The sequence below is a fragment of the Vulpes vulpes genome, chromosome 16, assembly GCF_048418805.1.
Source record: "Vulpes vulpes isolate BD-2025 chromosome 16, VulVul3, whole genome shotgun sequence".
Taxonomy (NCBI): domain Eukaryota; kingdom Metazoa; phylum Chordata; class Mammalia; order Carnivora; family Canidae; genus Vulpes; species Vulpes vulpes.
In genome coordinates this window covers 72924593-72940695 of record NC_132795.1, presented here as the reverse complement: position 1 = coordinate 72940695, position 16103 = coordinate 72924593, and the positions used below count along the sequence as shown (strand labels likewise).

The following is a 16103-nucleotide window of genomic DNA, read 5'->3' as shown; positions in this document are numbered from 1 at the left end:
CAGCAGATCCAGGTAGGGCCCAGGAATGTGCATCTCTGACCAGCTCCCAGGTGCTGCTGCTGCTCATGGGACCACATTTTGAGGAATCAGGCCCTAAAAACTTGTCCACACAAGAATTATTTTCATTAGTGCTTCCACTTAGGTTTTGGGGAGGTGCGTGTTTGCCGAATTAAAGTTGACTGAAGCCTATCAGCAATTGGCAGATGAGCTAATGGTGCCTGTTGTCACCAGCTTTCAACACTGAACCCACAGGGCTATGGGCACTGTTGGGGCCTCATTAGACTGTTGGCTTGTCAACATGGTATTGACATGACTGAAGCCTGGGAACAGAAGGATAAATATAAAGCAGAGGGTATCATTTTTCCAGGGTCAATAAATACCATTTGCTTGGGCTAATTACCCTCTAATGAAGAGAAGAGTCATCCGTTAAAATCCTAACACATTTACAGTTCTCTCTTCTCTTGCCTGCCTGTCTTTTGTTTAGGGGAATTGACCAGGTACAGAGAAAAGCCGTGAAACATCTGAGATGCTTGGCACCACATCAAGTTCATGGTCCTGGGAGAATGAATAGATGTGTGCACTAGTAGCCTAATGTTGCAAATCTCTTCATGTTTCAGATTCCACGCATTTGCAGAGAGAACAGAGTGTGTGGAGTTTCCAGCATTTGCCATAAAGGATGGTGACAGTGTAATTCCTTGGAATTTAAGGAAACTAAAGGGAAAACCCCCTCCAGGTATCTGGGATCAAACCCCCCCCACACACACACACAACAACACAGTGTGGTTTGTATCTTAGTAACTTCAGATTTTCTGTATCTTTGGGAAATAAAGCACTAGGTAGGGACTCACGGTATCTTTTTTTTATTATTTATATGCTCCAGGGCAGTTCATGATATTAATGCTGAATTTGTCAACCTAGCGACCAGGCATAAGTTGATTACCACCGAGGGAAGTGGCCTAAGTAATAGGTGTTGAGCTACTGGAGAACCTTCTGGAGATGTGGTCCTGATGTGTCAGTACTGGACTTAGTGCCTGGGAAGGCAGGGCTGCTCTGCTGTCCAGGTGAGCTGGCTGCTGTAGTGAGGACACCCACAGTTCTTGTGGGTTCTCTGTAGCTCCGCCCAGTGACAGTAGTGCTTGTAGATTCATGTGTGGGACTGACATGCCTCTTGCAAAGGCCAGGGCCCCACAGAAACCTGTGGAGGCAGAGTGAACCTCCCCCTTTCATTCAGAGAGGATGATCAGAGAGTTTAACAAGCATAGAGAGTGAGGTCACAAAATCAGAACTAGGTTCAGAAAAAAACAGTGCCAGAAGGTTACTCAGAAAACCAAGTGGTGAGAGTTTCTTTGGGGCTGATGAAATTGCAAAGTGACAAAGACACCAAGTGAACTCCACCAAGAAAAGCAGGGAAGGAAGCTTGTGTTTGAGTGTGAGATGATGTGGTGTGATGGCAAGTAGTGGTCTGAGAGGACCCATCCCCACCTCTACCCTCCTACTCATTTTAAGTCATTGACAGAAATCTCTAGCTTCAATATAAGGCAAGAACTACTCTTGGGAGGAGCGAAGAAGCTACAGGATCTGCTTGACCCTGTCATCTGCTTGACAGGGTCCTCTGTTTACAGGATGGTAGGGAGAGGCTCCCCAGAGAAGGGCACTGGGCCTGAGGAGGACACAGTTGCATTAAGGGGTGAGGTAGTCAGGTGGAGGCCAAGGCCGGGGGTTGAGTCACAAAGCCTGTCCCCTACACACACTTTGTGCCTCCAAGTAAGTAGGGGATAACCTCCTCTAGAGCTCAGTGGTGCTTATTGGTGGTACTGTTTCAGGTACCTTATGCCTTTATTGTAATGGTGAAGTGGCTATCTCCAGAGAATTTGAAAAAATGTCAATTGTTAAGCAAGGTTACTGCTAAATCGAACAGAAAAAAAATTACTTCAGGATATATACCATGCCTAGGGAAAGTAATTTGCCAGATTAAACCTCATGGGCAATGTTTCAATCAGGGTAAAGAGTGTGTGTGAGGTGGGACCCGTTCCCCAAGACATGCCAGTTTTTGTAAAGGGGTTCAGTTCTGGGTTATGTGTTCCTTGGCAACTTAGTTATAAAGGGAAACCTATCTGGCCATGTAGCTTCACATTTTCAGCATCTACCATCTTCCCAACCCTGTGACTCATACAAATTAAATTATAGATTAAAACATTTTCTGAGGCTGAAGTGCTCAGAGTGTGGCCTGCCGTTCTAGTGCCATTTCAGTGAACCCATGTTCTGAATTTGAGGAGAGATCCCAAATCCTAAACATACAATCTTGTCTCCTCCATCCATCACAGTGTCCCAGAAATGCCAACATTGCATTTCTCCCACTCAGAAACTGCCCAGAAATCCCTGACAGGCTCTTCTGGTTTGGAAAGTGTGTGGTTTCCAACCCGATCCACGGCCTCAGAGGTAGACGATCAATCCCTCTTGCTCAGTGCCCTTTCCCTATTTCTCACCCTTGGAAAGCAAGCATTTGCCAGTGTGAGTTCGCTTGGGCCCTTCTCTGGGCTGGGGAGAGAAGACACCCCCTCAGGAAAGCCTGCTCAGGGGTTCTTTGTGGCTCCTGTTGCATGGAAAGGAGAGACTGTCAAGTGAGGGGTTGGAGGAACACTGCTCAGACAGCTGACCTGGCAACAGGAAGAAATTCCCTGCTATTACTGACTTTCTGGACTCCAGATAATGTCTTTCAGGGTACAATTTCCCATTACCCCATGCACTACCCCTGTGCAGAAAAGCTGTAGTCAAGATAAATAAACATTTAAAAAACTGTAGTGAAATATATGTAACGTAAAGTTTACCATCTTAACTGTTTCAGTGCACAGTGCAGTAGTGCTAAAAATGTTCGCATTGCTGTGCACCCCATCTCCAGAATTCTTCTCATCTACAAACCTGAAACTCTGTACCCGTTAAAATGACAAATCCCTATTCTCCCCTCCCCCAGCTCTGGCATTTACCATTCTACTTTCCGTCTCTGAATTTGACTACTTAGGTACCCCTGTCTGGTAGCGGTCATTTTGTGTCTGGCTCCTTTTATTTTTTTTTTAAATTTTTTATTTTTATTTATGATAGTCACACAGAGAGGGAAAGAGAGAAAGAGAGGCAGAGACACAGGCAGAGGGAGAAGCAGGCTCCATGCACCGGGAGCCCGACGTGGGACTTGATCCCGGGTCTCCAGGATCACGCCCCGGGCCAAAGGCAGGCACCAAACCGCTGCGCCACCCGGGGATCCCCTGTCTGGTTCCTTTTAACTCAGTTTGTGTCCTCCAGGTTCATCCGTATTGTAACAGGTATCAGAATCATCTCGTCTATGTATAGACCATATTTCTTTGTCCATTTATCCATCAGTGGACGCTTGAATTGCTTCCACCTTTTGGCTACTGTGCGGAATGCCGCCGTAAACACACATATACAAATATCTCCTGGAGACTGCTTTGAGTTCTTGGCATATATACCCTAAAGTGAAATATCTGGATCACGTATGGTGGTTCTGTTTTTAACTTTTGAGGAATGTCTGCATCGTTTTCCATAGCGGCTGCTCTGTTTTTCATTCCCACGGACAGTGGGTACTCCACATCTTCTCCAGCATTTTTTTTTTTCGTTTTTTGTTTGTTTTCTTTTTGGTTTTGGTCAGTAGCCATCCTCCTGGGTAGAAGGTGGTATCTCATTGTGGTTTTGATTTGCATTTTCCTAATGATTAGTGATTCTGGGCATCTTTTCATGTGCTTGTTTAGATAATATTACAGTGCAGTGTTTTAAAAGTTCAAAATTGATGCTAAAAAATCCATGGTGATCAGAATGTCACAATTTTAAATAAAGACAGGCTCCAGCAATGATGTGTTAAGTCATACTGGAGCCTGGGGTAAAGGAAAAAATGTATGCCTCTGTATACATGTTTTAATTTATTATTATTTTTTAAAATATTTTTTATTTATTTGACACACACACACACACACACACACACAGAGGCAGGCAGAGGGAGAAGCAGGCTCCATGCAGAGAGCCTGACATGGGACTCGATCCCGGGTCTCCAGGATCATGCCCTGGGCTGAAACCAGTGCTAAACCGCTGAGCCACCTGGGCTGCCCTAATTTATTATTTTTAATGATTGTGTCTGTCTGGGTTATTAAAATAGTTGAAAAGTATTGAAGAATTAAGATACAGGTGTATTGAAATGATGGTATTTTAAATTTAAATACTTTGGGAGTACATTTATAGCTCTTGCTGAAGTTTTTTTTTATCAATCAAGCATGGTTACTGCTTGCTCAATCCTGTCCCACCATGTAACCTCACTTTTGCATAGGGCCTCTACTTTCTAGCCCTGTCTTGATGTTTGCTGCTTCTGTAGAGCAACACATATTCACTCTAAATTGAGCCCTCAAAGATGCCTCTCCCACTGCCTTTACTTGGGTTTTTCCATCCCCTCTGCACATGTATTACCTTTCCGAGGACTCTTTCCTGACCCTCCTCTGCCCTCTCCCCTCTCAGGCTGCTTGTGAGGCATCTGCTTGTGGCTAATGAGTCACCACCAACAGGACAGCATCTCTTAGTGATGGTTTGGGAAGGGTCCAGAAACCAGGGCAGCCAAGAATCTCTTTATAAACTCTGGTATGCAAGATAGAGCTGTTAAAAATTTCATAGTCTTATTTTTGTCACTACCTCATTCCCATTTTCTCACACATTAGGGAGAATTGTGCAGACTGTTTTTCCCCTGCTGTGGACATCCCCTGAATCCTGCAATCACAGAGTAATGTAATGACAGTAATGACAAAGGGAAAGGTGTGTGTGTGTGTGTGTGTGTGTGTGTGTGTGTGTGTGTAGGGTACAGTAGTGATATTGGAGAGGTCATGGCATGGTCTCAGCCATCTACATTTCTGAAGCAAATCTCCACCTTTCAAGAAAAGGTTTGCAGGTTTGCCACCTGCAAGAGGATAGGGCTAGGTCACTGAATGGCCCTGGGCTCTCCGCCATCCGCAGCGCTGGGATGGCCAGGTCATAATATGCCGGGCTCCCAGGAGTTGGATGTGGGAACCTGGGCGCTGGATGGGCTCCTTACCTTTCACTTTTGGGGATGACTTCCTCCCTTAGAGAGTCTCTGCCTTCTCCCAGCGCAGGCTCCATCACCCCCAGATGGGCCCTCCTCACTGTGGAGAACAGGATTTTTGGTTTAGATATAGGAATTGTGGGAGATTAATTCTGGCAGATGACGCCTACTTGAAGCTGTGATTCTGTGCTTTCCATCCTCACAGCCATCCTTCCCCTCAGCTTTCTGCCTGGAGCTGACTAGGTCCCTGCCTGCGTTCACACTCACGGGGCAGTGAGCAACAGCACTCTCCTCCCGTGCTTCTCTCCATTAGGTGTCCTGCCTCTTTCTCTTTTTTTTCCTGGGCTTGACTATCTGTTGGAGAGGAGGAGGGGTACCAACAGAGCCTAATTACTGTGGGACCAGTGTGGTGCTGCCTCCCGGAGCTCTTCTGAGCCATCCGGCCCCCCTGCGGCAGGACTTCCCTTCTAGTTAATGAGGATGGGTTCTCTTCATGGTCTTTATATATCATGAAATATTCATCTCATCCATAAGCAAAATAAAACAGAGCCATTTGAGCTTCCCTGAATTCTAAGCACTTTTTTTTTTTTTTTTTTTTTAAAGAGAAGATTCCTCTCCAGGACTGGCTAGTACTTTCATTGTTCTTGCCTGGGCCAGGCTTCCCCCTCCCCCGTAGTCTCCTGGCATGTGTCCCAGGCCACCTCTTTGATGGCAGGTTAAGATGTGAGTCAGATGGGCAGGTAGCAGGGTCTCCTTGTGTTGGTGGCTGGCTCCTGAAGAATCTGTAGACTTTAGCTTCCTAATCCTCTACACAGATTCTGTGATTCTGTGATTCTGGAGGTAATCCCATCAGTCAAGGGAATAGACAGAGGTGTGTACCTGTGGAAACCAGTCTATAATCACAGAATCACAGAATCCCCACTGAGCAGGGAGCCTGATGCGGGGCTTGATCCCATGACCCCAATATCATGACCTGAGCCAAAGGCAGATGATCAACCACTGATCCACTCAGGTACCCCAAATTATATCTTTAAATATTTGTTCTGTTCCATTGGTTTTTATTATTTTAAAGTATAAATTATTTATTATTTTCAAATTTAAGAAAAACTTAGACATTGCTTGGTATGTGCCAAGTACTATTCCAGTCTCTTATCAAATTTTAAGTCATTGGGTTCCCTGGGTGGCTCAGTGGTTTGGCGCCTGCCTTTGGCCCAGGGCGTGGTCCTGGAGTCCCAGGATTGAGTCCCACATCAGGCTCCCTGCATGGAGCCTGCTTCTCCCTCTGCCTTTGTCTCTGCCTCTCTCTCTCTCTGTGTGTGTCTCTCATGAATAAATAAATAAATAATTAAAAACCCCAAATTTTAAGTCATTTAATCTTTATAATGACCCTGTGGAGTAGATACTATTATTATCTTCATTTTAGTGATGGAGAAACTAAAAGTGGTTATGAAGCTTCTGCAAATTCATATGGCAAAAAGGACTAAGATTCAGACTCAGTTTATTCTCTTAACCTTTGCATCATGCTGGTTTTCTTCTTCAGGGACTCATTTTTTGTGTAAAGTATGATAGATTTCCATGGACTCTCATATCTATCATTTTCCCTCTAATATTTTATTTTATTTTTGAATTTTATGTATTTAATCTCTAATATTTTAAAAATACTTATGTTCATGTTCACCTTCTCTGGTATCTTACAGTATATTTTCTTCATTGAATTTCTACCAATTTCATCTGTGATTTGGTTTCTTCTTTCCTGAATATTTCATCTCTTCCTGTTTATTGCCATCTTACTCTTGAGTTCTTGTATTTCTGCTTCATTTTCTTCCTTCTTTGAGATGATGGCTTCATATATATTTTTTAACTTATGGTGAAATATTGATCATAATTTTTCATGTGTTTCTTGATAACATTTTTAGTGAATATTACTCCTCTTGATAGTTTTGCTGTTCTTTTTTTTTTCATTATAGTAGCCTTGTTTGGATGCTGTGTGCATCCTTTTTATTATTCATAACTAAAGAGAGATAAGATAGATATCTGTATGGAGGTTGTATGGGAGGTAGTGAGGCAGGGGTCCTTCACTGCTCAAAGGCTTGCTTCTCTGCTGCTCAGAGAGAGAGGTTCCTACAAATAAGTCTGTGCTGGGTGACACTTTGTGAAGCCTTACCTCTTCTGCTTTTCTCTAACATATAGACTTTTGCTACTAGCCCTTGTCATTGAGGTTCAAGTATCCAGTGTTGCCAACCAGGCTCACCCTTGACTTTGGGGGGGGTCCTCCATTTTCTAATACCTGCCCTAGCTGTCTGGACCATTCCAGGTGCACTTTCTCTGTGCTTACTTCTGCACAGCTTCTGCCTATTTCAGCTGCTCTTGACAACCCTTAGCTGGATGTTTGGTGGAAGAAGGCAAATGTGTTTTCTCTTTTAATTCTCATACTCACCCCCCATAATCTTTAGAAAAAAGAAAAGATACTGAGTTATATAGTTGTGTTTATCCTGGAAGTAAAGACTAAGTCTGGAATGTTCAGAGATGTATTAAAGTGAGCTCTAAAACCAGCTCTGAACCTGATGTCTTCATCTTTTGTATGGGGTGGACAGTATCTTTCACTTTTTCTTGTCACCTGTTTATGTGTCATGTATTATGTTACCACTCACTTTATTTATGTAAAATTAATAAAGTATCATTTGAACACTTAGCACATCTTTTATCAACTTCTCAAATTCCAAAATATCTTCCAATAGGTTGGCATAAAATTCTGGTGTTTTAAAGAGTACAATTTGTAAATTTTAAAAAATTAACATTTTAGGTCATTTTTTCCCCTTCCCACTATTTCTTAGAAACCATGATATATCACTTCTAATTATTGGGTGAGAGTGATAAAGTGTACTGACCTGCTCAGTGTTTAACTCTTGTTACTTTAAAGGGTTTTTTCCCAAAATGATCAAAACTGGTGTGTGTGTGTGTGTGTGTGTGTGTGTGTGTTGTTAGGTGCATTATATACATTACCTCATTTAATCCTCAAAACAAGTATGTGAAGTGAGTGGTGGTATTATTCCAATTTTTCAAAAGAAAAACAGCCTTCGAATTCTTTTTTAAAGTTACATGACTAGTAAAGAGACAGAGCAGAAGGTCTGAGCCTAGGCTGTCATAAACATTATGCTTTCCTGCACTGTGCAGACATAGTGTAGACAATTTAGAAAATACAGAGAAAAAGGAAGATAAATATTGTTGCCACCCAGAGATTTTTACTATTGAACAGACTGGTGTATTTCCTTCCAGTGTTCTTTACTGTATACTTTTTAAAAGAAAATTAAAGCAACAGCATCATATTATGTGCCACTTTGAATATTGCATTTTCCTTAATATCGTAGCAAGTGTTTTTCCATGTTCTTACAAAACTTCTGTAAGTGATATTAAAAGATACACATTTTGACCTTTGACCAACACAAGGGTTAAGAGCATCAAACCCTAAGCAGTAAAAAATCCACATGTAACTTGACTCCCTGAAAACTTAACTACTAATAGCCTATTGTTGACCAGAAGCCTTATGATAACAAAAACAGTTGATTCACATATTTATTTTTATGTTATATGTGTTAAATATTGTGTTCTTATAATAAAGTAAGCTAGAATAAAGAAAATGTTTTAAGAAAATCATAAGAGAAAATGTGTATAGTACTGTGCTGTATTGAAAAAAAATCTGTGTATAAGTGGTCCCACATAATTCAAACCCATGTTGTTTAAGGGTCATTTGTACTTCATTAAAGTGGTATACTATGATTTTATAAATCACTTCTTGTTGGACATTTGGGTAAGTTTGAATTTTTTTGCTATTAGAGATAGTAAAGCGCTTATCTTTTTCTGTGGTGTATTTCCTCCTGTATTTTAGACTTTTGGGGGAATAGATTTCCTAGTAGTGAAGATACTGGATCAACATGTTTGAACATTTTGATTAGTCTCTTACATGGACTTGCTTTCCAAAAACTGTTTTAAGTTGGTATAACTCAAGTCAACAGTGTATAGGGAATCTCCATTTCATGGAAACTGAATTTGCATAAAAATAGTTATCTCGTTTCTATCTGAATTTCTTCCATGAAGAAACTAATGTCATTAGTAGTAAATACTAGTGGAATGGGACATTTTTGTATTTAACTTCCTTTATGAAGTACCTGCTTGTCTTTTGCCCATTTATTTATTGAAGTCTTGTATTTCTTATCATATCACGTGAACTCTTTGTATATTAATGACATTAACTCACCAGTATTATTACTTATTGATAGTTTATCCTAGTTATTGTTTTCCTTTTCATTTTGGCCATCATTTATATGCACCCTTAAAATTTGCATGGCAAGTCCAGTCTGTCAATTCTGTAACTTCTTTGTGATTCCGTATCTTTTCCTTTTGGTCTTTTATGGCCTGAATTGAAAATGAAAACAAAGATCTTGTTGGTCCCTCTAGATTTGTTTTTGAGGTGTGGTGTAATGTAAGGATTGTAAACAGATTTTTCCTTAAATAGCTAACAGTTGAATTCACATCATTCATACTCATGAACCTTCATCTTTCTTCTTCTTCACTGATGTCTGTGGCTTCCTTTGTAATATATTGCATCCCTGGGTGTAGGCTTGCTTCTGGGCCATCTGCCCTGCTCCATTGCCCTTTCCTGTTCTTGGCTTTCCTTTCTGGTGGTGACCTTTTGACATTAATTGGTCTTTCATCCTGCCCTGGATATTTATTGTAGATGTGAAAAACAAATCTGGTATTATCCAAATAAATCTTCATTTTGGGTGTTACCAGACTGAATCTTCTGAGGGGAGAGCACGTGTGCTTGGTTTCTGTGCTTCAGTAAACACTTACTTGTTTTCTCACAATATCCATGGACATTTTAAGGTTTTTATTTTTTGTACTTGATACCTTTTTCTTTCCCTCCTTTCTCTTTTTTTCTTTTCTCCAGTCCTCTTCCCACACTATTTATTAGTATAGTTTTGGGGAGGTCCAGTGGTACAACTTGAAAGCAAAACAAAAGATTGAGCTGTATCAGTGGTTTGCTTACTACAGCTTGTCAGTGTATGACATCCTTAAAAAACATTTGGGAGAATAACATTGGCATTTTTACTTATCATCAAGTGGAGATGGCTGTAATTATTCTCTAAAGTTTCCAAAGTCATTTAGAATGCTCCACCATAAACTAACAGAGACTGGGTAAACTAGATACATTGCTACAAATTCTGATTTCATTTTATTTTGACATTTGATACTTATTGGCAAGTAGATATTTGTAGAAGTCTGCCTTTCTCATAATGGGTTTAATAAAGAAATTGTAGTAGTATCTGCAAATAAATTAGTTATGCATGAATTATTACCAACTTTTAGGCTTTGTATTTTGGGGTAATTCCTTACATCAGCCTCTTCCTCTAAGAAAGTAAAAACTAGTTGTAGGCTGAGAGCAATTTTGTCTTGTTTCTTATTTCATTGCAAAGACAACAATTGATATATCATATATAGTCCTTTATTCCGTGCTTGCTTTGGGTTCTTGTATGTATATTAATTCCCTGGAAGAATTTCCCTCCACATTGAAGTTTTTCCTGTTTATTTTTCTAGGATGTTCTTTTCAGGTGATGGAAAGCTTTTCCATTGTTTTGACAGAGACTGCTTAGGATGGTACATTAAATAGCACATGACATTTTAAGTTGTTCTTACATTACCTCCCAAGTGTTTAAGGTCAATCTTCTTTGACTGTCAAGAATGTTTAGAGAGAGGATAGGAAGGGGACTAGGGTTTGTGGCACGTCCTGCGTTAGCCCTCTTGAGCAGTTGTGCAGATGGTGGTGGCTACCCACCTCGGGGATCAAGAGGAGATTGCCTCTAACCCTGATTCTGTGGCCAGGTGCTGTCTAAAGACCTTCCTCCTGGACTTCTTTTATGGGAGAACTTTTATGGGACGAGGCATAGCCTTTTGTTCCCCTTGCCCTTTGGGATCCTCTGACTGCCAGCACTGTGGCTGGTTTTCCCCAATCAGCCTGGATGAAAATTCAGCTCTTCTGTTATTTCCTTCTACTGCCCTTCTCTCACACTTTTCATTAGGAGTGACTTTAAATGCTACTGACCCTCTGGAAGTTGAGAAAAAACTGACATACATCCTCCTTGGCTCTTCCCTTCTATTTTCTCCTTTTGGGTTTCTGAAGCCTCTCACCATTCCTTTTTAATCCTAATGATGTATATCTTGTAGTTGGGGTTTTTGAGCTTCTTGGACCTGCTGGTTTATAGTTTCCATCAAATTTAGAAATATTCAGCCATTATTTCTTAATCACAGGTCTATAGGTCAACTGTAGTTTGGTAAATCTAGGATGGACTTATCCTTTCTTAACTGGTACTATCCAGGATATATTCTTATTGTCATGAATAGCATGAGCACAAGAGCCAGGCCAAACCATGCAGCCATACGTAAGGCCCCTGCTCATGTCATGTCCACTAACATTCCATTGGCCAAAGCCAATTACATAACTAAGTCCAACATCAATGGAATGGGGAGGGAAGTAAATTTTTGCTAACAGCAATGGAAGCTTTCACAATCTTTTGTTCTTGTGTGGTTCTCTTTTTTGGTTCTGAAAAACACTGCTGCTGGAAAGTGAATCAACTTTGGAATTAGACCTAGATTCAAACCCTAGTTTTGCCACTAACTATTTGTGTGACCTTAGCAAGTTCCCTAACCTTTCTAAACTATGTTCCCTCAGTTGTAAAAATGGTAATAACCACATTTACCTCATACGGTTTTTGGGAAAATTAAAACATGTAACACACATGGAAATGTTTAGTGCAAAGTTGGCATTCAGTTAATGTTAGTTTCCTTTTGGGATTCCAAGTGGGCTTTTATTGCAGATACTGGTTCTAGAAAGTAAAACAATTTGACATGATACAAAAGCCTCTGTCATAAAGAATATTTTTAGAATAGTCATGATATTAACCAGTTTATTTTCATTCACAATGATGGATGAGAATTGGCATTTGGATCCAGGAAGTAATACAGTACTGTTCAACTATGTCCTGATAGGATGAAAGTCCATTTTTAAGGTTAATAATAGGGGTAGGTCTCCTTCAGGAATACCCATTCTTCTGGTAGAAGTAGTAAGTAGGACTGTACTATGAGGCCTTTTCTCCATGACTTTGTCCTACTTTCCTGTTGTCAGACTGGGCTTAGGGAGAAGCTCGAATGGTACAAGAATAGTTGTAAATTGGATGTGGTAGTTTTCAATTCTCAGAAGCTTTTGTGTAGATTGTTCTGGATGGGGTCTGGGTTATTGCTGTTTGGGGAAGTAGCTGGTACATTCCAGTGACTATATCTTAATTTTTAAGGGATATGGTCCTAATCCTATGGGGAGCTGGCCACTCCTTAGGTTGTGAAAGCCCTATGAGCCTCAAGTGAGGGGTCTATTTGGTGGTTTGGGATCCCCTTTTAGGAGGGAAAAAGACTTCTGTTCTCTTGGGTTTGGAGCAGGCCTCATATTTTATATTGGTTCTCTTTTCTTGTTTTATCCTTGAAAAATTTAATTAAACTAAAATGGTAAATATACAATAAGAAAATCATGTTAGGGCTGCCTGGGTGGCTCAGTGGTTGAGCAGCTGCCTTAGCCTCAGGTCGTGATCCCAAGATATGGGATCCAGTCCCTCATCGGGTTCCTGTGAAGAGCCTGTTTCTCCCTCTGCTTATGTCTCTGCCTCTCTCTTTCTGCCTGTGTCTCTCATGAATAAATAAATAAATCTTAAAAAAATAAGAAAATCATGTTAGAGTAAAAATGTCCACTTAAGGGCATCAGGCTAAAAAAAGGAAAGAATTTTGGCATTGATGTAGCTCTCCTGGGATCTAGACTGATTGATGACACTGAAAGTGGACTTAATTTAGATGGTCTATGATGTCAGGCTCTTCAGAATTGGAAATTCAAGACACTCCTATGGTAAAATGAGCATCCAGGCTGACAGCCAGGGTCAGAGCTCAGAGCTCCTACTTCAACCCAGAGCATCACACTTTATACCTTAGGAGCAGATGGAGGAGTGGGGGGGGGGGGGGGGGAGGGGAGGAGAAGAAGGAGGAGAAAAATGAAGAGGAAGAGGAGGAGGCAAACTAGACAATTGGGGCAAAGTTGTAACTTCAACATGGTTTCATATATACAACCAAAAGAGCTATCAGCTCAGGACCCTCTCATGGTTCCAGGAGGTCAGAGTTGGGCAGCACAGCACCTTTCACTTATATCTGTACCCATGTCAAGCATTAGTAATGAATTCTTCATCGTCCTTGCCACTGAGCAGCACTGCTAAGTGCTGCTAGGCCTCTGTATCGCTCACTGGCCAGCCCCTAAGTGAGTGGAACTACAAACAGTTCACTGTACTCACCACCATATTGGCTCTTGTCTCCAAGAAGACACTTTTCAATGAATAAATAAAAAGGAGTATCAGGTAATAGGAAAAGGCACTGTTTTTTCTGAGAGTGTTTTTGTTTGTGTCTGGTATTCTTGGCAAAATGGAGTCAAAAAAGCTGCTCAGATCAGCTAGTTTTATTCTGAAGTCAAAAAATGGTATAGCTGTAAAAATTTGGCTGATTCTACCTTTGGAAACTGTACTTTTCTGTGTGTGTTGGTGGAGATAAATGCATGAACTAAAACTAAATATTATGAAACCAAACTTTATTTACTTTAAGATATGTTCAGGCTGTTAGGCTTGGAGAGAAAAAATAACCAAGTTGTGTTCTTGGAAGGCACTTCCGATCTTTAATTAGATATTTAAAGTTTACTGGCCCATCACTCAGGCTTGGCATTGCCTCTTTGTTTCTAATCTCTGATTTAATTTAGAAGCACTGATTGTAACTTACTGACAGCAGGAGGCTCTCTCAGAGGTCTTCTTTCTCCCTAGAACTCAGTTTAATTCAATGGATGATGCTGGAGCAGCTGCACTTCCAAAATTGTTGTCACATTACAGTTTTCAAGGCTGAGAGACTTTAATTATCTCTGGAGTCCTGCTCCTTCCAATAACGGTTAGCCTTGAATTTCTGTGAGACAGTGCTCTGGTTAGTTAACAAGCATTTGTTCAACACCTTCTGTGTCTTTAGAGGCTCACAAAGGCTGAGGAGGAGATTCTGAAGGAATAAAAGACAAAGTTCCTATTCAGGGAACCCCAAACTCGTAGAATATTGATTATACTTCTGCTTGTTGATTTAAAAGTTGTTCTTTCCCACCATAACTCCAGGAGCCCAGTTTAGGATTCAAGAATTTCCCACCTTCACCTCTACCTTCTTTTTCCCTACCTCTGGTAGGTGTAAAGGCCTAGTTTTCTTAACCAGAGAGTAAGACACTTTCAGGGCAGGGAACCCCTGTATCCCTTCCCCTATAGTGAGTTTGTATTTCAGGTTCCTTTGTTATTCTTAGCTCCTGGCTGTGGTATAGCCTGTCAGCAGGATGCCTCCACTGTTCACTGTAGTCCTTTCTTGGCACCAGGCAGTGGTGGGCACAGCCCAGTTTTCTGGTCACCAACACAATCAATCTTTTAGAATCCCACTGAAATAATTGAGTGGATCCAGACATCTTGCATCACCTAACAAAATATATGGCATAGAGAAATCCCTCAAGAATCTCTTAAAAATTAAAATTAATTACTAGGTAAAAGAACTAGTGTCAATTTCTGATTACCTTTGAATAAACTTGCCCTGGATTTGAGGGCACATTTGCTTTTGAAAGTCAAATACCAGGCTGAGCTCTGGGGATACAGTGTTGAAAAAGGAAGTCCCTCTCCTTAGGAAGTTTATGCCCTGGAACAGCCTATTTGGAAGTGTCTACCAGCTGTCAGGGATGTATCAGGGAGAGTGGTTATAGAAACAGATAAACATAGTTCTGTCTTCAAGGAAATCACAGTTGGATAAGGGAGACAAACATGCAGATAGCAGAAATCCAACACTTGAGAGCTCTCAGAGTTAATAACCCATGAGGCTGTCTTGTGGGTGACTGCTAATCCCAGTGCAGGCAGATACCAGCTAAACCAGCAGGTGTATGTTGCTACTTGTCAGAATCTCACATTAGGCCCTGGCCTCAGAGACACAGCTCACCAACCATCATCACCTACATATCTGAATTATAGACCAGGTGCTTTTCATCCCAGAAAGAGATGAGTCTATAAGCCCCTTGAAGGAAACTAAGAACAACCAGCACATAACAAATAAGATTTGCTTACATAGATCTTGTATTGTGATCATTTATGAGGATACACAAGGACAGTGTTCAGTTGGAAAGAGAATGGGGAACTTTGGAGACAGACAGACCTGAGTTGAATCCTGACTGCGCTACTTATTAGCTGTGTAGCCTTGGTTAAGTTTCTTAATTTCTCTGAACCACACTTTGCTCATCTGTAAAATGGGGGTGATGATTCTTACTTATGTGATCATTGTGAGAATAAATGAGGCAATATGTTTCAGTGTCCAGCACAGTGGTTGGGACATAGTAGGCACATAGTAAATTTTAGTTTTCCCCTTTTTATCCTCCTTTATGCATTATAAAGGACATCTAATCTAAAATTAACAGCACTATTAGAAATTGTGGCATGTAATGAACCATATCGTGAGAATGGCTTGGAGTGGGTATCTAGAAGACAGTATGTCAGAGATTCTCCACTCTGAAGGGAAAAAGAGCTCTAACTTCTTTGGAAAACACTTCTTTAGGGAAGGAATAGGGACATCAGGGTATTAGAATCTTGTTCCCAGAAATCACTTAACTTTTTTTCCTCAAGCCTATTTTGTATAGAAATAATTTGTTTGCATGCCTATCTTGCCTTTTAAACTAAGACTTTGCAAATTTCATTGCAAAAGAATCACTGGAATGCTTTTAAGAGTACAATTTCCTGGAGATCCCCCCCTCCAACCTAGAATGTATCTTGGGTATGGCCTAGGAGTTTACACTTTGATAAGCACATTGGGGGTTCTGACACAGGTACTGAGGATCACACTTTGGGAAGACCACACTGGAGTAAGAGCACCTCAAAAGCTTGGACTGTTTCCCATT

The 16103-nt window shown here is 40.9% G+C and overlaps 1 protein-coding gene across 1 annotated transcript in view; it reads left to right on the top strand.

The window, feature by feature from the left end:
* Positions 1 to 16103, top strand: part of VWA3B (von Willebrand factor A domain containing 3B) — a 201851-nt gene that overhangs the window by 28520 nt on the left and 157228 nt on the right. Inside the window, 1 exon segment of the mRNA XM_072742949.1 lies at positions 618 to 733. Coding sequence (XP_072599050.1) covers positions 618 to 733 — 116 coding nt within the window.